Raw genomic sequence first — 23066 nt, 5'->3', positions numbered from 1 at the left:
TCAAAAAACAAAAAAGATCACCTTGACCAAGAAAATGTAGTGTCCATCCTTCAAAAATGACTATAACTCAATCCTATAAAACAGGGGTTCTTATTTAAAATTTTTAAAATCAAATAAAGCAATACTCACATGGTTGAAAATGCAGAAAAGGCACATACCGTGAAGTCTCTCCCCTCTCTCCCCATCCCCCTCCAACCTTTTTATACAAACTTTATCTGTTCACAATGTTTATCATGTTGCCTTTTTTTTTTTTTTTTGTAACTCAGTGTTCTGGAGACCATTCTTTATCAGTACATAAAGAACCTCCTCATCCTTTTTGATGGCTCCATAGTATTCCATCGTGTGGATGTGTCATGCTTCATTTTTCTACTCTTATTGGTAGCCATTTAGTTTTTTCCAATCTTTGCTATTTCAAACAAGGCTGCAGTGACTGGGAAGGCAAATGGTGCTTTTCTTAAAGATTTGCAAGGACAGAGGATTTTCTTGATAGCCTCTCCCAAGCATAAGCACTTAGCACCTCAGGAATGTCCTTGTATGTTCTAGAAGTCTCCACTGATGAAATTCCTCCCAGTCTTTCCCTTTGGGCGCCCACTTATATTTTGTGTTGTGTTTTCCTCCTCTCTCTGTTTCTCTCACGACTTCTGCATGCCTGCTTGTTCCTCACTGCCCGGCTTCTCGGGTTGGTTTCTACAACACAGAGACTCTCCTCATATTTGATTGTCTTCTCCTCCCTATTTCCCTGTTACCTCTTTTGATTTGAAACTTCCACCTTCGTCGCTCCTGCAGCGGGCTCTTCACCAAAGATGGGCTTGCAGTGGGCACAGGTTCTTTTTTTATTAAAAAAAATAAAGTGTTTTATTTTTTTAATGCAAACAAGATAAAGAAGAACATAAAGTTTGCCCATGATCTTACCACCCAGAAATGTTTACTGTGTATACTTTGGCATATAGATTTCCCATCTTTATAGTGAATGTGTATCATTACATATGTGCATATATATGTAATCATTTACATCTTCTGCATATATAATACCAACCCTACATTTTTCATTTAATATTGTACATCTTATAGGCATTTTCTCTTGCCATGAAGATTCTTTGTAAACATTTTTAATGGTTTGTGTATTTGCATGAACCATAATTTCCTTCATTTTTTTCTCGTTACATTTTTAGATTGCTCTCTCCTTCTTTTTGTTATCATAAGTAAAACTGCTGTTATCATCTTTGTACACATTCTTGGTTAAGTCAGGACTCAACTTGGCTATTAGGCATCCCAACTGACCATCATTTGCCCTGCTTTCTGGGACTATTTTTCCCAGACCTGTATTATTCCTTAGGCCCCCAAATTGCTTTCTTTCATGAGCTCAAGGAGGCAGTTTTGAAAGTGAACTAGTGTTTCATGGGTTAAAACTGGATTAGGTTAAAGGGTTAGAGAATAGATTAACTTTTATTGCATCATATGTGCTGCAGGCTTTATATATATTCTTTCATTCAATTCCCCAAAGGACCTTGTATGAGGCAGTTTCATGTTCTCATTTTATAGGTGAGGAAACTGAGGCTCAGAGAAGATGAATATCTTGCTCCAGGTTATGGAGATAGTAAAGAACAGAGCCAGGATTTGAATTCAGGTATGCCGAATGCTAAAGCCTACGGTCACTAGAGAGATGTTTTAGTAATTCACTTTGATTTAAAATAGTTTGGTAGAGGTCAAAGCAGTGATGTACTGGTAACATGGCTCTTTGGAACACGAAACAATAACAAAAACTTGAGTCATCCTGTTTACCAATTGCTGTGGTGTAAATATTCCCACCATAGCTGATTTTAAGTTGCAATGGTTTAATGGTCCACTCATAAAATTCCTGGATGTTTAATACTCAGTGTAAGGAGATACATGTGGCTCCTTCATACCACTAGGACAAAAGTTTACTTAGCTACCCAGAAACATGTATTTTCTGCACTCTGAGTTGTGATTGGTTAATTAAGTAAAAATCATGTTCTCATTTGTAAGTTAAGTGAGGCAACTGTACACATCTACAAAGTCCTTCTAAAAAAACCAGATTCTCATGGTTTCTTTAAAATTCTCTAAAGTTCAGTTACTATGAAGCCACATATCTCCCCACTATTGAGAATTTTTTTTCACGCTGAGTGGCTTCCAGTGTTTGTAACTGACTCTGGGATTTCAGTCTTTCTCAGAGCATAGGAATTAAGATCGAAAGACAGGCTAGTGATAAATTGTTAGGATGTGGTCAAAGATAAAAAGTTAATTTACCATGTCTGTGCTTTGTAGATTAGACTACCCATCAGAATATGTAATTAGAGCCTGCTACAAACACGGTTTTAATGAGGGAAATAGGTGGGTAGGGGAAATGTGCAGGAATTATTCCCAAGACTTTCCAGCACTACCAGGGAGCAAACCACTTAAGAAAACCCAAATGATTTAACAGTAATAGGGTACACTGTTTCCATTCCCAACAATGGTTTCAGGAAACCAGCTGAAGCCACCATCTTCTTTCAAAGCCCGTGGCCTGCCACCCCTGAACATTTTCACCAACGGTGGCTCTGCGTGTTGCCTGAGTCACTGCTGATGCCATTGGCAGCAGCCTGTTTAACATTGGTTCTCTTATTGCCACGCAGGGACATTGGCTTAAGTACTCTTCACAATATATTAGTTAGTGACCGGGACAGGGAATCTGGGGATGATCTATACTTTTTTTTTTTTTTTTTTTTTTTTGCGGTACGCGGGCCTCTCACTGTTATAGCCTCTCCCGTTGCGGAGCACAGGCTCCGGACGCGCAGGCTCAGCGGCCATGGCTCACGGGCCCGGCCGCTCCGCGGCATGTCGGATCCTCCCGGACCGGGACACGAACCCGTGTCCCCTGCATCGGTAGGCACACTCTCAACCACTGCGCCACCAGGGAAGCCCGATCTATACTTCTGTGCAGTGACTTTTAGGTGGCAGGAAGAATCTCTGGAGATTACTTGGTCTTGGCTGGAGGATTTGTCAGCTGTGGTATGAGGCGTAGGAGAATCTCCATCCTTGGACCAGGATAGGAGGCATTCCCAGGCTCAGCTGGTAATTGACAAAGGGTGATGACCCGTCAACCTCACCACTCTCACCATGAGTAGCCACCTTATTAAGAGAGGAGTTCAGTGGACTCTAGTTGGATTTTTATTTCAAGGGCATTTCCCCGACACATGCTGACATAGACAGTGGGCGTGGTCAGTCTTCAGATGCAAGCATGAGCTTATTGTTTCCACTGGCAGTCGTGTGGGTGAAGAAATGGGCTAAAGTTTGTCCCATCTGCTCTGCCCTACCTGGATCTGAATCTGTGTTTAAAACAACAAAAACAACACAACACTTCGCTGGTACCACCTAGGTAGCGCCGTTCTCTCATAAACACTCTGATTTGTCTGGGCTCCCTCTGAGTTGACCCAGGATGACTGCAATCTGCTTTCCATCATCGTAGAGGTGCGGTTAATTAGTGCTTGTTCTCTGGAACCCTCTGCTCTCCTATTACAACCTCAACCCTGTTTTTTAAGGAAACGAAGTCAGGAGAAAAATGTAGGCATTGGCTCAAATACTCTCAGGGCCTTGTGGAGTACATTTCTCATTTACTGTCCATTTCGGTGGTACCTAAGCTATGCTGGGGAAGCTGAGCTCCGGTCTTACCTTGCTCAGCTAAGTTTTTCTCGTTGTTCATAGTCTGCATGTCTTATTTCCCAGATCACAGATGTGGGAGAGTGCAGCCATGTCATTGAGTTTGTTGCTTTCGTCCAGCCGTGAGAAACATTCTCATCTGCTTCCTGAATCCCTTAGTACGAAATCCCCAAGTGGACTCATTCCTCCCTCTCTTCAGACACAGTACGTTTTGGTGGTAGAACACGCAGAGGGGTAGGTGGGATGCTTCGACAGAGGGGGGCGGGCAATCAAGGCCTGATTTCTGCTTGCGAAGTGCGTAGTCCAGTTGAAAGGGACGTGTAATCATTTGGGGAATCAATCTGCTCTGACTCTTGGCTCCCCGAACCTTTTCATCATCTGGACACCAGATAAAATACAGATGTTCTGAGCTAGAAACACACCACCAGACTGTTTTTCTCTTGGCTTGCACTGCCTCTTAAATGCCTGAATGCCAGACAAACTCGTTTTCAGCCTTTCGGTTCAGCTTTAATTCACGGAAGATATCCCGGTCTGGAGTGAATGATTTTCCTCCTAGCTGTGTCTCTGAAATCGGCCAGTGCTCTCCGTGGCCTTTGGCTGCTGGGTTTGTGATGGTCTCCGAGCCGCTCTTCCTTTAAGTCACGTATGCGACACTGTCGAAGTAGACAGCAGCTGTGGATATCCTTCCTCTGAAACCCAGCAAGAGGCTTTTCTCTCTTGCCCCAGATCTATCCTTCCCTCCAGCTCTTAGAAGAATCATCCCAAGCAGACCTGCTTTCAGCTGCTGTTGCTTCTGCACTGGAATGACCTTTTTAAACAAATCCTCGCCTCGAGATCAAAACAGAGAGCATCTCTTGTTTTCATGAACGTCTCTGCATAGAATGTGAGTCAGATTTTTCCAGCAGGAGGAGGATTTTGTTTTTTAACCACCTCAGGCACGGAGAGGTCACTGCAAGGTTGTCATACCTTGCCAGGAAGCCTGCGACCAAGGCTTCAGGGTCTGGAGGCCAATTCTGAAGACTCAGGTGGGAACGAATACACACAGGCCTTTACTGTTAGATTCCCAGCTCCCACACTTTTCCTCCCTCCCGCTCCTTCTCAAGCCCCCCGCTTTCCCCATCTGCAACTAGAGGGGCAACTTTTAAAAGGTAAGCTTGAATGATGGCAAGGTCTAATAATCCAGCCAGAAAGATCAGTCATTTCAGCTGAAGTTCCCATAATTTAGAGTGATTCTTCCTTGTCTAACTGGACAAGCTATCCCACTGGTAGTTTTCTTTTATCTCTTTTCTAATAAAGAGATAAGTGAATGTGATAGAAGCTATTCTGAAATCTTTGAGAAAATGGTAGTCATTTCTCTCTCTGATGCTCTTTACGTGCTCTGCGGTCTACTCCACCCAGGTGGAAACTCAAATGGTCAGATCACTCATCAGTGGCCCTTTGGGTTTTCCCTCCTCGCCAGATGCCAGCCATAGCCTCTTATCCTCTCCCGCAATGAGCATCACAGGGGCTCTGGGACTCCAGGCTTTTCTTTTACTGGCAACCTTCATCTCTTGGGTATCCTGAAAGCAAGGGTTTGGGGGTGGGGGGGGGTGGCAGAGGAGTCAGCTAGACACCTGCAGTCTCTCTTGGGAGGTCCATACCATTCCAGAATCTGCCTTCCACCTGTGTCTGGGCCAGATGCACACACGTCCCATGCAGCAGCTGCAACCCTTCTCTGCAGCTGCTACACTGGTTGCGGCCAACACCGGTGCAGGTTTTGCAGGCTCCGTGGCAGGGCTCACATTCTCCCATCTCCGGGTCACCGTAGAAGCCAGGGCCACAGTTCCTCACGCAACTGCCGCCTACATGAGAACACAGAACGGAGGCATGAAGCGCGACCCTGGCTGGCCGAGCCTGGTGCTCTACGCAGGGCCGAGTTCTAAACAGGCCGAAGGGAGGCCGAGGAACATGTTTTAGTTTTTAAAGAAACCATGATGGCATCTGCTTATTTCAACCAAGGATCGTGTCTTAATAAATCCAACGCTTTAAGTCCTCCGAAAGAGGACTGAAAATTCAAGTTGGCTATCAGCTCAAAGGGCTAGGAGCATAGAATAAAAGTTTTCATGTCCTCAAGGCCTTGAAAGACTGCAAATAAAATGATCTCTACGTACAGAATCTCTGAAGGTCGCTGTGGGCTGTCTGCGCCACTCTCTCTCCCACAAACATTCAAGAACCTGGACTATTCTCTTCAACTGGAAGGCTCACAGTATTTACCTTTCCTAACTACTCATTTCCATCAAAGTCAATGAATTGATCAAAATCGAAGACAAAAGATCTTATTTAACTTTTACAGTGCAAGGAATATATAACGCGGATGAAGTGTCAAGGAAAGAGTTATGTTCTAAATATTCCAGGTGACTTCAACTCCAAAGCATTTCTCTTGAGCACCTCTCCCTCCCCTCCATTCACTCTCCTTTCCATCAGCTTAGAGACACTTGAGATTAATTACTGAAATAGGAGCTATGCTTCAATAATAAAAGCAGAAAGAAGGAGTCCTGGTTAATGTTTATTTTCAAACAAAATTAAAATTCCTCCTTGGACAGGAGGCACAGGAGGACTCAAACTGATCAGAGGAGCTCTCCCATTTCTGGGTGGAGCCCTGGAGCCTTGCTGTCACTCTGTACAATGCCGTTTTTGAGCTTACCCAAGAGGAAGAAGCCCTCTTCACACCAGTAGCATTCATCCTGGTCGCAGTTGCCACAGTTGGTATCACATGCTTTGCATTCAGATTCTTCCCTGTAGGTCTTCTCAGGACAGGTTTTATAACACTGGTGTTTGAACCTGGGGGGAGAAGATGGAGTTTCTTCCATGAGCTGTGTTGACATATTTCTCTTTACCACCATCATTTAATCTCCTTGTATGTATCTACACATCATTTCTTTTGAAGTTACAGATAGTCTTTTTGTAAAAAAATTAATTAATTAAATAATTAATTAATTTTTGGCTGCATTGGGTCTTCGTTTCTGCCCGTGGGCTTTCTCTAGTTGCGGCGAGCGGGGGCCATTCTTCATCGCGGTGCGCGGGCCTCTCACTGTAGCGGCCTCTCGTTGCGGAGCACAGGCTCTGGACGCGCAGGTTCAGTAGTTGTGGCTCACGGGCCCAGTTGCTCCGCGGCATGTGGGATCTTCCCGGACCTGGGGCACGAATCCGCGTCCCCCGCATCGGCAGGTGGACCCTCAACCACTGCGCCACCAGGGAAGCCCGAGACATACCATCTTTGATTTGTAGATTTTTAACAGAGAACTTTGGGGGTGATGGTTATCTGCATTTCACTTAACCTAGTGGTCCGTGTCTCTCATTACTCATGGGAGGATTAAGAACTAACGAAACGGACTTCCCTGGTGGTGCAGTGGTTAAGAATCCCCCTGCCAATGCAGGGGACACGGGTTTGAGCCCTGGTCCGGGAAGATCCCACATGCCGCGGAGCAACTAACACCATGCACCACAACTACTGAGCCTGCGTGCCACAACTACTGAGCCCGAGAGCTTAGAGCCCATGCTCCGCAACAAGAGAAGCCACTGCTATGAGAAGCCCGCACACCGCATCGAAGAGTAGCCCCCACTCGCTGCAACTAGAGAAAGCCCGTGCGCAGCAACGAAGACCCAACGCAGCCAAAAATAAATAAATAAATAAATAAAAATAATAATAAAAAAAAGAACTAACGAAACACCTGGCTTCATCCTGGACTGTCTGACTCCCTTTAAGGATGAGGTCTCCGTGCAGACATTTGGAAACAGCTTGCTTGGGGTCAGGTATGTTATTAAAATCTGTCCATAAACAGCAAGGTCTGAATCTTGGTAACCCATGGCAAGATTCCTAGACACCAGTGTCAGGCTGGGTGACTTCCAGGACCAAGAAGGAGAGGACCTCCTTTCAAGGCAAGAAAACAGCTGCACTCTTATTGCTAAATGCAAGAATTGTTCATTAATAGCCTGACAGGGGAGAGTTGCTTCAGGCTGCAGGGTCTCTCTGCTTTAATCACTGGATTTAGGATTAAGTCAGTAATGCTTAAACTGCAGAAAGAGTTAGTGCCATGAAAAAAAACCAAAAACACCAGACTTACATGTAATACCCCATAGTGCATGATGTGCAGGTTCCTGGATCATCTGGAAAAGAATTATAATAATAAAAATAATCATCATCGAGTTCATCATTTGAAAAACCAAGCTTTGGAAAAGCTGTGGCTTGAGACAAATACTTGTGGGATAGTTTCGTGAAATATACTGTCAAGAAATGATATTTGAATAGATTGCACCATTTTTAATTAGTAACGAGATGTACGCTAGGATTTATCTTTCTCAAAGCTAGTAAAATAAGAGTTCTCATAAAAACTTGGCCCTGACTTTCAAGGAGGAATAGGCCCAAGCTACGGGGTCTTCAAATTGCTGATCAAGAATGACCTACGGGAAGAAACTCCTGGCCACTACCGAGGTAAAGGCGTCAAGCACGTCCACACACACATTTGGAAGGGGCTGCAAGCTTCCAACCACGCGTGGTGGGTTTTTCATGAGTTAGCCCAAATGCCTGCCAATGTGAGGGAGTGTCGTTTGGGAAGCTCCTTTGAAATCTGGACAATTATTTTTTTCCAATACAGTATCCACTTTGTGTTCTGCACTTCACCACCCTCTTAAAGAAACAGTCCTGCTCTCATTAAATACAATGATTCAATGTGTCCCTGTTGGCTCAGAGAAGGGCTCTTTCCTACAGCTTTCAGGGGATTTAATGAGACAGAAAGGACATTGAGAATCACTGACTCAGTCTATTTCCCTCCCTCCTGTCCCTCCCTGAAAGATGCCAACTCCCAGATCCAATTATTAAGACAATTCTGTGACTTCCTCTGGCCTGCAATTCTCGTGAGTAACAGGGTTACCTCCATTAAGTTATTTCTGTGATCTAACCTATACTCCAGTTCTGCTCTTTTCATTCTAAAAGGAGACGGAAAACAATTGCTCCTTTGGAAACATTCCTCTGGGTATATGAGGATTTATGTCACCTTTAACTTTATTTAAACTAAATAAAATTATGTCCTTTGAACTTTGTGCCTTGTTTTCCTTCCTAATCTATTCTAGGCTTTACTCTGGTTTTCAAGAAGTCTGCCCCTTGGTGGTAGAGTCAACCTCACCCACATCTTTTTGTTTGTTTGTTTGTTTTTTGTGGTGCGCGGGCCTCTCACTGTTGTGGCCTCTCCCATTGCGGAGCACAGGCTCCAGACGCGTGGGCCCAGCCGCGACATGTGGGATCCTCCCGGACCGGGGCACGAACCCGTGTCCCCTGCATCGGCAGGCGGACTCTCAACCACTGCACCACCAGGGAAGCCCCTCACCCGCATCTTTAGTCAGACTTTCATTTTGGGTCCTCCTCCTCGAGGTGCCGCAAGACGATACTACTGTGTCCTGCGCATACTACGACTAATGCATGTGCCAAAGTTATAGTGGAGAATTTCTAGAAGATGTTTTGCCATGTAAGCAGGGATCCTTAGAACCTTCTGGAAATAGCCTAGTGATGATATAGGCTGGCCTGGGAACTGGGCTACCTGTTTCTAATTTGAAGTTTTAACCCTGGCTTACCTGTCTTGTGGACTCGCGTAAGCGTCACGCTACTTTCTGGGTGCTGACTTCTGCAGGTTGGATAACACGGTTGCTAAGCTCCCCGAAAGTCTAAGATTCTGAAGCTGAGTCTTGGAGGAGTTGGCAGACTATGGCCCACTCGGGGACCAAATCCAGTCAGGCCCCTTTTGTTTGCATATTGTGTACGAATGCTTTCATGTTATAGCATCGGAGTGGTTGCAGTAGAGTTAGAAAGTATTTACTATCTAGTATTTATTTACTTTACAGAAGATATGTGCCGGTCCTTGCCTCAAGCACTGTTGGCTCATGTCTGTCCTGTTCGCTTCTGTTAGATAACGCAGGTGTAAATGTTATTATCTTAATAGCTGGTCCCAGAGTTCCTCTAAAGGAGAGAACTGTCTGTATTTAGGAAAATATCTTGCTGAGCTACTTGGGATAGAAGTTTAATCGGAAGGATTAAACAAGAGTCAAGACAACCAAGGAGATAGCCAGGCCGTTCTGCAGGAGGCCGTGGTTTGCTCATGGGAGGGAAATGGTTTTTATGTCTGGGTCAACGTGGTTTGCTATAGGGTGACTAGAGCAGGACAGTGAAATGAATCACAAACCAGGGAAACTAAATGGAATCAGGAATCTGAATTTAGAGGTGCCATGAGAAGGAAAACTCACTGGAATTCTTAGAATTCTTGGGGGAGGGCTTTATGCTTCTACAATCCATTGACTGGGGATCTGAATCCATCTTAAGGGCGTGCAAAGGTCCCGATGAACGCTAGTGGTTATACTGGGTAAGTTTTCTTCCTGCTCCTAGTCTGTGCTTGCATCTGTAGTCTTTTCAGTTCTGCTCCTAAATAAGTTGCTACTACTCGGCTTGCATTTGGGCAGCTTTCCTGTTCCCTGCCTGTCCCTGATGAACATATTTGACAGTTTTGCTAATTTGGCAAGGGCTAGGGAAATTCTAATCCTGTTCTCTAATGTTCTGACCATCCCTCCCATCTAGGAACTTAATGAGTTTACTCTCTGCTCCCTTAAGCAGGTCAGTGATGAAAATGTGAAACAGAACCAAGCCTCAGAACTGTGCACACCAATGTAATCTCCAGTCCAGGGACTTTTCCAGCCCAGTTGCACAGTGAACTTGGTACCTTTACAACAGTTTGCATAAATGAATAAGGCATAGAACGGGAACTCTGTCTTATAACAGCCCATGAATGCCCACTAGTCTTTCTCATTATTAACAGTTCTAAAGCGTTAAGAGTTATTTAGAAACATTTTTCTACCGCAGAATATCCACAAGTCAAACATAAGCTAAATGGATTTAGCTTGACCACTGAGAAGCAGCTGCTGTGGGATTAAGGAAAGGTAACAATTCCAAACCTAGAAATTGACTCTAAGTCAAGTTGGCATTCGGTTGGTAAGGAGGGCTTAAGGAGGAAGGTGAATTTTCCTGACCTCTGATACGTGTGTGTGTGTGTTGCGGTGAGGAGTGAAGGGGTGGTGTTTGAAGAGTGTAAACAAGCTAGGATTGTTAACTGTCTTGGAAGCTTTACCCCAAACAGGGTATTTAAATAGCTCTGGTTATTTGATCTTGTCAAACTTTGAGCTGAGAGAGCATATTTTGAGGAGGGATGGGGCAAGTTCAGACAGAATTCAGAGAGAGACTTCCACTTTTAGAAAAAAAGCCTTCAGAAGCAGCCACTGGCTTTCAGCTGCTCACATCCCAGCTAAGGAGAATGTGCGAGCAGATGGCTTGCCAAGATGGGGATACAGCCTTCATTTCTTGAGAAAATTTGTTTTATTGTCTCATTTTTATGGAGTGGGGTGAGTAGGACTACAGCGTCCACTCTGTCTGGACAGAGCTACGTGATTCTCTGCGTCACCTTTCCACTGTTTCCTTGGAGACCAGCAGGGCTGGAACTCACCACAAATGCACTGTCCCCATGGAGACATTGACTCCTGCTGTCAGTGTCACCTTCAGTGGTCAACTTACGTCCTCTGACATTTTATTTTGTTCTCAGTAATACCTGTAGCCTTCACCATCGAATAGGGGTGGATTAGGACCACATTAGGAGTTCTGTACGTCTTACTTACAAACTATATTGGAAAAGGGATATTTTAAACTTGAGATGGAGCTGAACATTTAAAAATGTCCAGAGAAAAAAATTTATTTTTATGGTTTACATAAACTTTGAGTCGCGTAATTAAAAATACATACCATCTAAAACGACTCTAATTTGCTTTCTCTAAATTTTTGTTTCTTATTGTATGTTTCTTTTTCATTTGAGGGAGACAGAAGAAACTCGGTGTCTCAAGACTAGCCTTTTATCGTATAGTATCTAGATATGCCAGAATTAGCCAGGGTTTAGATATATTGTTTAGGCAGAATTGCGTCTCTGTAAAACCGTGGGGAAAAGTTAATGTCAAGGTGCTCCTAACTTGCCTTGGGCTATTTCTCTCAAAATACATTTTTAGGCTTCTATGACTTTGTCCATACCCCGTGCTAGCCAGGCTTCCCTCTACTACTGCCTATTGAAACCTATCTGTCGCATGTCCCATTACTGCAAAGACCTACTAGGTTACTGCCTAGAATGCTAGACTAACGGGCATGTTAAACTTGCAGTCTTGGGAGGTTCCTAAGCTCTCACCTACCTCAGTCTCTTCTCAGCTGTCCTAGACTCATTAGGGTCCTTCTACCTTGGCCTCTTAGGCCACATCTGTGCCATAAAACAGCACCCACCTCATTGTAATTCAGCATACCTTAGAGGCTTGCTTTTCTCAGGTGATCTCGACTTTTGGGCTCAGTCACCTTTACAGGTCCAATCACCTATACCCTAGGCTTGACCAAACTTGGGGCTTTACTTGCCTTCCCAGTGCCTCCCACACTCAGGCAAAGCATTAGACCAAACTGATGCTCCAGCCATACTTTATAGGTTTCTAGCCCCCGTAACTCTCCGAGCTCCATAATACTGCCAATCAAAAGCAGTAGTCCCCATAGTTTTTTGAAATATGGTTTAAAAAAAAATGAGCAGGTACCTGCGATGCATATATGTGCATGTGTAAATTATTTATATGTATTGCTGCATGAATATTTTACATACATGAAAAAGGCACGCTAGGATTTCCCTGGTGGCGCAGTGGTTAAGAATCCACCTGCCAATGCGGGGGACATGGGTTTGAGCCCTGTTCTGGAAAGATCCCACATGCCGTGGAGCAACTAAGCCCTTGCTCCACAACTACTGAGCCTGCTCTCTAGAGCCCGCGAGCCACAACTACTGAGCCCATGTGCCACAGCTACTGAAGCCCACGCACCTAGAGCCTGTGCTCCACAACAAGAGAAGCCACCGCAATGAGAAGCCTGACCACTGCAACAAAGAGTAGCCCCCGCTCGCCCCAACTAGAGAAAGCCCGTGCACAGCAACGAAGACCCAACGCAGCACCCCCCCCCGCAAAAAAAGGCATGCTAAAATAGAACGTTTAAGAGAATAACCTAAAAATAATTTTGAATACAAGTTCTATATTTTTCTGCAGCCCAGTGGATTGTCTTGCACCCTTCTCTTTGAAGACCACTGACTCAGGCCACACCTAACCAAAAGCCACATCTGAGCTAATGACTTCATATGTTAAACTTCCAAGAATATGTCTTACGTTTGGTTCCTTAAAGTTATAATTGAAAGGAGTGACTCTCTGATGGGTTCACTCATATGCATATGTTTATAGATAAGGACTCCCTGCACTTGGCTTCTGGCCCTTATTTACAGACAGACTATATAATTCTAATCAGCTTGTTCACCCAGCACTTTTGGGGTGGAGGAGAAGTTGAAAATATAGACATGAATGAACGTGTTTGAGTGATAGGGCTAGATTCTACTTTCTCCACCTTTCCACCACCCACTATAGCTTGAGTACATAAATTTATTCCCAGAACAAACTTTCTAGATGAAAATAACCAATACTTACATCCCTGCAAAAGACAGCCTAAAAGTTCATCTGTTGGGAATAGGGTAAAAAAAATCTGGTACATTTGTACAAGATGGGCTAGTACACAGCCATTAAAATTTTGTTTCTCAGGAGTGTTTAAAGATATGAAAATATTTTCAAGATAGGCTAGGGAAGAAAGGATGATAATCTGTATCTAGATACATGTGTAACCTATCTATCTATCTGTATAGATACAACTTTATCAAAAATCAGAAGAAAAAGCTAAAATGTTAATAGTAGTTATGTGTGATTTATCTCATTTATGTGTCTGTGTATGTTTCCACATTTTCCTAATAAATGTGTGTTATGGAATTAATTAGAATCAAAAATGCTATTAAGGGAAGAAAGAAAGTGCTCAGGTTACGAATTCTAGGGGTCATTTGGGCCGCGTGTTCGGAAACACTCTCCTCCCACGGATCTCCCCCAAGGGAGCCGGCCTTTTGGTTCTGCCCTTCATTTTCTGGCCCTTTCCTGCCTACTTCTGTTTTCTCATCTTTCCATTTTGTTTCTCAGCATTCCCTAATTCTACATCACTGGGACAAGACTGACGTTCTTCCATGGGGCGTGGTTAAAACAGTGGCAGATGTTTGTATAAACTCCTTTTAAAAAATTCACTTTTAATACGAATTGTTTTTCTGATAGGATTCTGTAAAGGAGGCAGACGACTAGGAAATGGGGTTGCTCTTGGCTCTGCCTCTGACTCCCTAAGTCAGGGAGGGCTGTCACTTGGGCCAGCCATTCTTAAACCACCCTTTATGAGCACCTGCAGCCTTGTTGGAGCAGCAGCAGAATGTCCACCCCCTGCTGAGATGCACTACTGCTCCCTTTGAGGAGAGAGACAGCATTACAAGCAGCCAGTACTTAAATTGTTTAGGGAGATAATTAAGCACATTGTCAATAATGCATATTATCCCAGAGTAAATGTGTACTTAGTTACTGCACAGTGCTGTACAAATTTGTAGGCGAGTCATGGAAATTCTTCAATCTACCCAAGGAAAATGAACTGGGTTAAGAGATTTATAGGCCCAAAGAATGCAACTAATTATAAGCCTAGCACTAGAAAGTACATAATCCAAACCTGCTTTGCACTTAAAATTGCTTCAAATAGGGAACACTCAAATATGAAATGGACCCTCTGACAGCTTTGCCAAAGCAGAAGATTTTTTCTGGAAGGTTCAGTGGTGCTGGGATACAAAGTATTTGGTTAGGGGGACTGTTGATGGTTTTCAGTCATTTTGTCCTCAATAGTGTCCAAGGACAATGAATAAATATTTGAATTGGCAGTAATGCTAATAGTGCAGCTGACAGTGGGGCACAACACACTGGAGGGACACAGTAGTAGAAGAGACATGAATAAATAAGCTAAATCATTGGCTACAAATGTTGGCTAAAGAAGGCTCAGTTCTCTGTTCGACTTTAGTCTTTACCAAGTCTCCTGATTCCAGCAATGGAATAGCATAATAGGCAAGCTGCTTATGGATTTCCATCCTTCTCTAACTCAACTAGCCGGTAGAAGTGATGGCTGAATATACACAGCTGAGTTCCTGTGAGGATTGCTCACTACAGCTGTATGTTCATTCACTTATTCATTCGTTCTGGAGCTTACATTTTAGGGGGAAAACAGACAATAAAAGAAAAAGCAGATGATTATTAGAATGTAAATGTCAATCTTCAATGAATGTATGAACATGGCTGGTTCATACATTCATGGAAGTCTAAAATGCAGACTCTATGAAGACAGTGTGTTTTATTTTTCTGTACCTTAATACTAACAGTATTGCCTGGCACATAGCAGATGCTCCAGAAATAGGCATTGAATGAAGAAGGAAGACATAAATAAGTACACACATTCAGATAAAGGGTTAGAAGTGATGAGATTAGAGTGGAGAAGGGAAGTGTTAGATGGGCTAGTTGGGAGAGAGCCTTTCAAGAATTGACACTTGACTAGAGATTGGAATGGTAACAAGGAGTTAGTCATGTGAAGTTCTGAGGGCAGAGTGTTCCAGACAGAGGCTAAGAAAGCTTGATCTGTTCAGGGAACGTCAAGAAGGTCAGTGGGGCTAAAGGGAATAAGGAGAAAGGGAGAGAGTCAGGATATGAGGCCAGGTTCAAGGGCAGGATCAGATCAAATATGGTCTTCTAGGCCAAGGTAAGAGTTTTGCATTCTAATCTAAGAGTAATAGGAAGCCATGAGAAGCTGTATTAGAAAATAACTTATTTTACTGTAAACATGGTTACCTTTATTAAATCATGCAAAACCACGATTCCATGTAACATGTTTGAGAAACACCCTTTTAAGGAATATACTAGAGGGAAAATGATTAGAGATAAACTAAGACTGTGGCTGCAGTCATGAAGGAAAATAGATTTCGGGACTTCTCTGGTGGTCCAGTGGTTAGGACTCCGCACTTCCACTGCAGGGGGCATGAGTTTGATCCCGGGTGGGGGAATTAAGATCCTGCTTGCTGTGCAGTGTGGCCAAAAGCATCAGATTTGAGAGAAATTAAAAAGATAGAAGAATAGATGATAAAATGTGAGAGGTAGGGAGGCAGGATGATTCCCTGACTCTGGCTTGAGCACCTGGGTGGATGAAAAAGGAGGAGAACTTGGCAGTGAAATGACTTAGGAGCAATAAACACATACTTAATGGAAAGCAGTCCATACACTGCTTTTTGTATTGTAAGGAGTAGATGCAGAAAAGAAAGGCAACCTTTGCTCTCAAGGAGTTTGCAATCTGGTAAGGGGACAGCAATTAACAAAGCTAATTAAAGAAGACATCATGATGTGGCAAAATGTAAAATAGATGAAAGAACCTTTAATCTAGAGCACTGCAGAAATATTTGTTTAGGGCCAGAGAGAAACCCAGTTATGATTCTTCTCTCTTCCCCCTTAATTAGGAGAAATGGAGAAATTCAGAGCATTCTTAATTAGGAGAAATGGAGAAATTCAGAGCATTCTTATTATAGTTAGGGTTGCCAGATAAAATACAAGACTGAAATGGGAACCCAAGGACTACAGTTTCAGTGTAAGGATGAATTAAAAATAAACTTGCCAGGAGAAGAGGGCAGAAAAAAATCATCCTGGTCTTAGCCTTGGATAGATTAAAATATCAACAGCAAACCTCCTCTGAGAATTTGTAACCACACACTGGATCTTACATCGAGTTTTTAATCAGAATTCATTTTATCTATGTGTTCTAAAACACCTCAAAAGGCAAACTCAATTTAAGCTAGTTCCAGGTAGGTAGTATCCATAGGTAATTGGAAGAAGCAAATGCAAATCCTCTCTAGAGAAAGGTAATCTTAACCCAGATCTCAAACTATGATCACATTCAAGGAGAATGGTCACAGTTTAAAAACATAAACCATAAGGAAATCAGGTGCTCTGAGTGAAAGTCAGCAGAAATAACAGACAGCAGAATCAGACCCACAGAGACTACAGATCTTGAAATTATCTGACATGGAATATAAAAATAACAAATATTTAATATTTTTAAAGAAATAAGAGAGCATCTTGAACACAGAAAAGTAACCAAACAGTTTGAAAAGAACCAAATATAACCTCTATAAGTGAGAGACAGAGACAAAAAAATTTGAATTTAAAACTCAATAGATAGGTTAAGCAGATAAGGCATAAGAGGAAGAAAACTAGTAAACTCAAAGATAGATACAAAGACTGAAAATTCAGTCCAGAGAGACAAAAAGAGAGAAAACAGGAAAGAGTGATGAGAGATAATGGAGGTTGAAACAACGAGGTCTAACATATATCAAAGTTCCAAAAAGAGATAATATTGGGTTGGCCAAAAAATTCGTTCAGGTTTTTCCGTAGGATGTTACAGAAAAACCTGAAAGAAGTTTTTGGCCAACCGAACAGAATGGGAAAGAGACAATATTCAAAGATAATAGAATACCTGGGAATTTTACAGAATTGTTAAAAGATACTAAGAATTAGTCCCAAGAAACAGCATAAACATATAATTATGTTTTTAATCTGCAAGAAGACCCATCATACTAAAATTGCAGAATAACCAAGAAAACGAACAGCTCTTAGACTGTGAAGAAAAATAAAGAGACTTAGTAAAGAAGAAGAAAGAAAATACTTTGAGAAGAGGATATGAAAATTTGGTGAATGAGAGCATCAGTCATTTCAGAAAGACACTAAAACAGTGGCAGAAGGTTCTTTGAAATTTTGATGAAAGACTTGGACTCATAACATATAAGATCCAGAAGGGAACTTAAGCTCAAGGCCCAGCTTATATGTCCTAAGAGTATGAAGCATTTTTGTTCATTTCTTTTGAGTCCGCTAGTTCTCCCAAAAGCATGAGTCTTTTTTTCTGAGCTTCCAGTTAAATTTTTATTGATGCTGCCACTCTTATTCAGTTGGGATAGTGTGAATTATTAATGACCTGCTGTAGTCAGGGAATATATCTTACTTATCTCTGCAACCCTAGAGCTTAGCGATATGCCCAGCATTAATTCATTCCTTCTACAAATATATTTTGAGTTCTACTATATGCTAGGGCTACAGTGATGACTAATTCCTGTACAATATGGAGCTCAGCGTCTAGGGGGCAATGCAGCAAGTAAAAAGGTATTGTAATGAGTGCTGTGTGATCAGTGTTACTAACGGAATTGTGAATGATTTACGAAGAAGAAAATAGGGTGTATATTGGGGGGTGTTCCCTGAGGAAGTGACAGCTTAGATGAGACCTGAAAAATGAGTTTGAGGGAGGGAGGGAGAAGGAGAGAGAGAGAGAGAGAGAGAGAGAGAAAGAAAGGACCTTTTTATGTGGAAAGGCCTGGAGGTAGAAAGAGTTAAATATATGGAAATAATTCCTTAAGTAAAAGGGCTCATGAGATTCTCCTTGAAGAAACTGTAGAGGGAGTGGCAAACTCTTGTTAGAATACAGCATAGATGCCCTCGCCTTAAAAACATACAGGTTTTTAAATAAAAGAATGCAAAAAGTACAAAAGTGGATTGCAAAGAATTTGAGGTAGAGTGAAGAGTAGACGTTAGGGCTCGAGGAAGCAGGAAAAGACAGGAGAGAGAAGACAGAAGAGACCAGTGGCTGGATTATGAAGAAGTTTTACATCACACTCAGGGATACAGACTTTACCCAGAGCCGTGGGAAATCATTTTAAATTCATAGGCAGTTGTCACAACCAGGTTTAAATTTTAGAAAGTCATTTTTGCACTATAGAGACTGGATTTTGAGAGTGAAAGAGTGAATTAGGGAGACCAGTTAGAAGACTATTGCAGTATCCAAGTGAACTGTGTTCGTGACCTGAACTAAAGTATAGTCATGGATGTGGGTCGAAGTGGGCAGAGTGAAAAATGTTTAGGAAGTAGAAATGACTGGGTGACTGGATTGAATTATGTCCCCCCAAACAATTTATTCAAGTCCTAACCCTTGGTGCCCGTGAATGGGACCTTACTTGGAAATAACGAAGTTAAGATGAGGTCCTACTCGATTAGGGTGGGCCCTAAATCCAATGACTGATGTCCATATAAGAAGGCACATGAAGACAGACACACAGACACAGAAGGAAGATGGTCATGAGGCCACTGAGGCAGAGATTAGAGTCATGAAGGTATAAGCCAAGGAAGGCAAGGATGGCTAGCAACGACCCGAAGCAAGGGAGGTGAGGAACGAGCCTCCCTCAGAGCCACCAGAAGTGAGTCACTTGTGCTGATGCCTTGATTTTGGACTTCTGGCTTCCAGAACTGTGAGACATACACATTTCTGTTGTTTCAAGCCAGCTCAATTTGCGGTTCTTTGTCACAGCAGCCCTCGGAAACTAATGCAGTGATACACTGAGTGTTTAGGGTCCACCATTTTTCTCTGTGTTTCTGCCTTGCTCTCTAAAATATTGGAAAGATAGCTACCAGTCCTTCTGTCTAGTTCGCCTACTTCTTTTTAAGGGGAAGAGGAATGCTCTGTCCCGTGTGATTGGTGAGTTTGGGAGAAGGGATGCAGCATGCTTGAGATGGGCAATTTCATAAAGGCAGGAGGAGTGTTAGGATGCTCATTTTTTTTGTAGCTCTAATACACATTCTCCACTTTGGCCTTATAAACAATCAAGTTGATATTTTTATCTTTTTTCCGCATGACACCCCTGCCAAAACTTAATGCTCACTTGTTTCTGAACTGTGGAGAGAGGTATTCCTAACAAAGCCCAGAGAGAGAGGGAGAAATAATGGTTTCTAGGAATTTTGGCTTGAGCAGCTGAGTGGTACTATATTTGCAGCCATACACTGAGGAGTAGCGGTTGTTGAGGACACAGGTGGGAGGTGACAGCATGTAGAAGGTGCTTGATATATTGGCTGAACTGAAGGTGGTCCAAGCCCCTCGTTTTAAGGATGAGTAAACTGAGCACCAAGTCTTGTCCAAGATCATAGAGAACAAATGCAGATTTGGAAACTTCTGCTTCTGTGAATTCCAAGTGATTTTTCTATTTTCTCCACTCCACCTCTCTTTAAGATTACACATCCTTGCTTAAAAATATTCCCACACTCATTCTAAAAGACCATAATATGCAGGCTTACTATGCTATTTAAGACCACTGATCCCTGACTTCCCTGGTGGCACAGTGGTTAAGAATCCACCTGCCAGTGCAGGGGACATGGGTTCGATCCCTGGCCTGGGAAGATCCCACATGCTGCGGAGCAACTAAGCCCGTGTGCCACAACTACTGAGCCTGCACGCCTAGAGCCCGTGCTCCCCAGCAAGAGAAGCCACTGCAATGAGAAGCCCACGCAACGCAACGAATAGTAGCCTCTGCTCACAGCAACTAGAGAAAGTCCGCGTGCAACACGGAAGACCCAATGGAGCCAAACATAAATAAATAAAATTATATATATATATATATATATATATTTATATATATATATATATATATATATATATATATATATATATATATATATAAGACCACTGATCCCTCTACCAGTTAGCAAAAGCCCACATCACATTGTCAGCTAAAGAATGTCTGTCCAGGCCATAGCCTTGGGACACTTCATCTGGACTTTGCACCAACAGTTTACCCAAATCATTTAAGTCAGAGCCCTCCGCCCCGTACAGAAGGGCTCCGTGGGATATTTCATCATTGCAGTTTTCATTTCAAGACTTTGCTTGGAATCTCCAGTCAGGATACTCTGCCAAAGTTAAACTGCCTGGAGCAAAACAGAGCCATCCTTTGGATCCTTTTTTTAAATTTAATTTTTTATTTTTGGCTGCATTGGGTCTTCGTTGCTGTGCACAGGCTTTCTCTAGTTGCGGCGAGCAGGGGCTGCTCTTCGTTGCGGTGTGCGGGCTCTAGGAGCATGGGCTTCAGTAGTTGTGGCTCGTGGGCTCAGTAGTTGTGGCTCACAGGCTCTAGAGCACAGGCTCAGTAGTTGTGGCACACGGGCTTAGCTGCTCCGTGGCATGTGGGATCTTCTCCGACCAGGGCTTGAACCCGTGTTCCCTGCGTTGGCAGGCGGATTCTTAACCGCTGTGCCACCAGGGAAGCCCGGTCCTTTGGATTCTGCAGTAAGTGTCTGGGGCTGCAGGAGCCAAGCTGGAGGAGGCAGAGGGACTGGGCATGCAGTCCCACCAAAACCCTATGCTTCAGGAGTTGGAAAAGCCTTTCCTTTCATTTCTTGACTCTGCTGAGGTACATTTCACAACCTCAGCATCCAGGGAAGCTCTCCAGCTAAATACATCGTTAGAAAAAAGGGAAAACCAAGACAACATACGTTGATCTCCCTTTGCTGCCTAAACAGAAACAAACTGCTGAAAAACAAAATTTATTCTCTAACAGACATATTTTCTGGTCATTACTTTTTGCCCAAATTGCTCACCTGTGTAAGCAAACTAGAACTTGTGTAAACAAGTCCTGTTATCTGGAAGCATTCTGTGTGATAGGCTCTTAAAGAAGAAAAATAAAAGAGCCTCTTACATTTTTTTTTTTTTTTGCGGTACGTGGGCCTCTCACTGTTGTGGGAGTGTAAGAGGCTTGGGCTTCCCTGGTGGCGCAGTGGTTGAGAGTCCGCCTGCCGATGCAGGGGACACGGGGTCGTGCCCCAGTCCGGGAAGATCCCACATGCCGCGGAGCGGCTGGGCCCGTGAGCCATGGCCGCTGAGCCTGCGCGTCCAGAGCCTGTGCTCCACAACGGGAGAGGCCACAGCAGTGAGAGGCCCGCGTACCGCAAAAAACAAACAAACAAAACCCTACGTTTTATGGTGTTTCTTCAATAGAATGGAGTTCACAGGAGGTACACTTGAAACTATGGCTCTGACTAAGAACTATACAAATCCACACACATGATCCCCTGCAACCGGTGATATTGCAGCAACTCTTGTCAGCGTGAGCTTTTCCAATAACACTCTGCATGTTATTTAGAATAAGAAGGGAATTAGTTCTCAGGTGCAGAGGAACACAGTACCCGGAGCTGAGCATGTGCATGTGTACGTGTGTGGGGTGGGCTAGGCGAGAAGAAGGGAGAGACCCTCTGAGCACATTCTCCAAAAGTGGTAGTTTTTCAAGATTTCTTAAATGTACTAGACTGAGGTGAGGATTATAGGAATTAGGAAAAAGCTGAAAAAATGTTAGAAGCAGCACTGTGAGCACAACATTGATTTATCTAGAGAAGGTAGTGGAAGATGAGAAACGTTTCTATGTTATTTGCTCCTCCACCTATTAATGAAGGGCACGTGTCCTGGTCTCCAGCATACAGTTAGTCTCTCCACCCCCCGTCACATGTTAGAACGCTGCTGTGTCTATGGTGTGAGAGTAGGGGCTCCCCGAGCGAGTGCACGTGTGTGTGTGTGTGTGTGTGCACGTGCGTGTGTGAATGCACCCACAAGCATGTATGCAGGTTTTGTGAGGATGGACAATGAATTACTAAACAAAAAGGTAATACTCTTCAAATTTCCGAGAGCCCTTTCTCCTTGTAGCCATCCCCAAAGAGAACAAAGATTAATAAACAAATCCTAGCTGTTTTGGTGCTGCAGTAAATAAAGTGAAAAGTTGACCGTAAAAGAGAACTCAGGCTGTGGCAATACTTAATCTAAACAGTTCATGGGGAAATGAGCCCATTATCATAATGAAAAATAAAAGCTTAGCACCTGCCAGCGAGGCAAGCCACCCCTGAGACATGATGGCTTGTGGGGCCGTGCAGGGCTGGAGGTGCTGTGCTGTAGAGCCTACAATGGCCTTAACACAAGGGCTTTGTGATGACACAGAAGAGATTCCATGGAACAGCTAAATGCCCAGTCCCTACAAAGCCAAACTCTTCTTCCTAATGAATCTCATGTGACGGCTGTAACAGCATTCCAGTGGCACTTAGGTCTGAAAACAAGAGGGATTTCACAGTGTAATTAAGTCTACACAATAACACATAAAGTAGAAAGCAGACTGACAATTATCTGTCAGATTTGAGGAGAGCTTGGCCTCACTATGAAGTGTCTTCGATTGGTTATCTCGTATGATTCTTTGGGATAATTGCTGGCTCTGTCTTCACTTCATGTTTTATGGGCCTGATTGTTCTGTGAAAGCTCTTCTGTTTTCTTTCTCCATGGCATGGGAACACCCCAGGACCAGTTTGCAGGGTTCACTTAGAAAAGAGCTCCATTTTATAAGGCAGACCGTCTTGCAGTCAGCTGAGATTCCTCTTTCAGACACCACAGAGATTCTGTCTCCAAGGCCATTGTTCTTCCAGCCATTTCCCAGCCCTCCAGGGGCCTTCATTCATATCGGCAGGTGATAAGCTATGTTCAAGTCACGGGTAATCATAGTAATTCGGCATTTTTCCTTATTAGCACCTCTGAATGGAGAAACTGCGTGGAAACT

At 43.3% G+C, this 23066-nt stretch overlaps 1 protein-coding gene across 1 annotated transcript in view; it reads right to left on the bottom strand.

Annotated features, from left to right (window-relative positions):
* PCSK5 (proprotein convertase subtilisin/kexin type 5) overlaps positions 1–23066 on the bottom strand; it is a 445837-nt gene that overhangs the window by 38617 nt on the left and 384154 nt on the right. The window contains 4 exon segments of the mRNA XM_033858183.2: positions 747–827; positions 5298–5498; positions 6341–6477; positions 7761–7803. Of these exon segments, the coding sequence (XP_033714074.1) occupies positions 747–827; positions 5298–5498; positions 6341–6477; positions 7761–7803 (462 nt within the window).

Source organism: Tursiops truncatus, chromosome 6, assembly GCF_011762595.2.
Source record: "Tursiops truncatus isolate mTurTru1 chromosome 6, mTurTru1.mat.Y, whole genome shotgun sequence".
NCBI lineage: Eukaryota > Metazoa > Chordata > Mammalia > Artiodactyla > Delphinidae > Tursiops > Tursiops truncatus.
The sequence above is the reverse complement of the archived record's forward strand: the minus strand, read 5'-3'. Positions and strand labels throughout refer to the sequence as shown.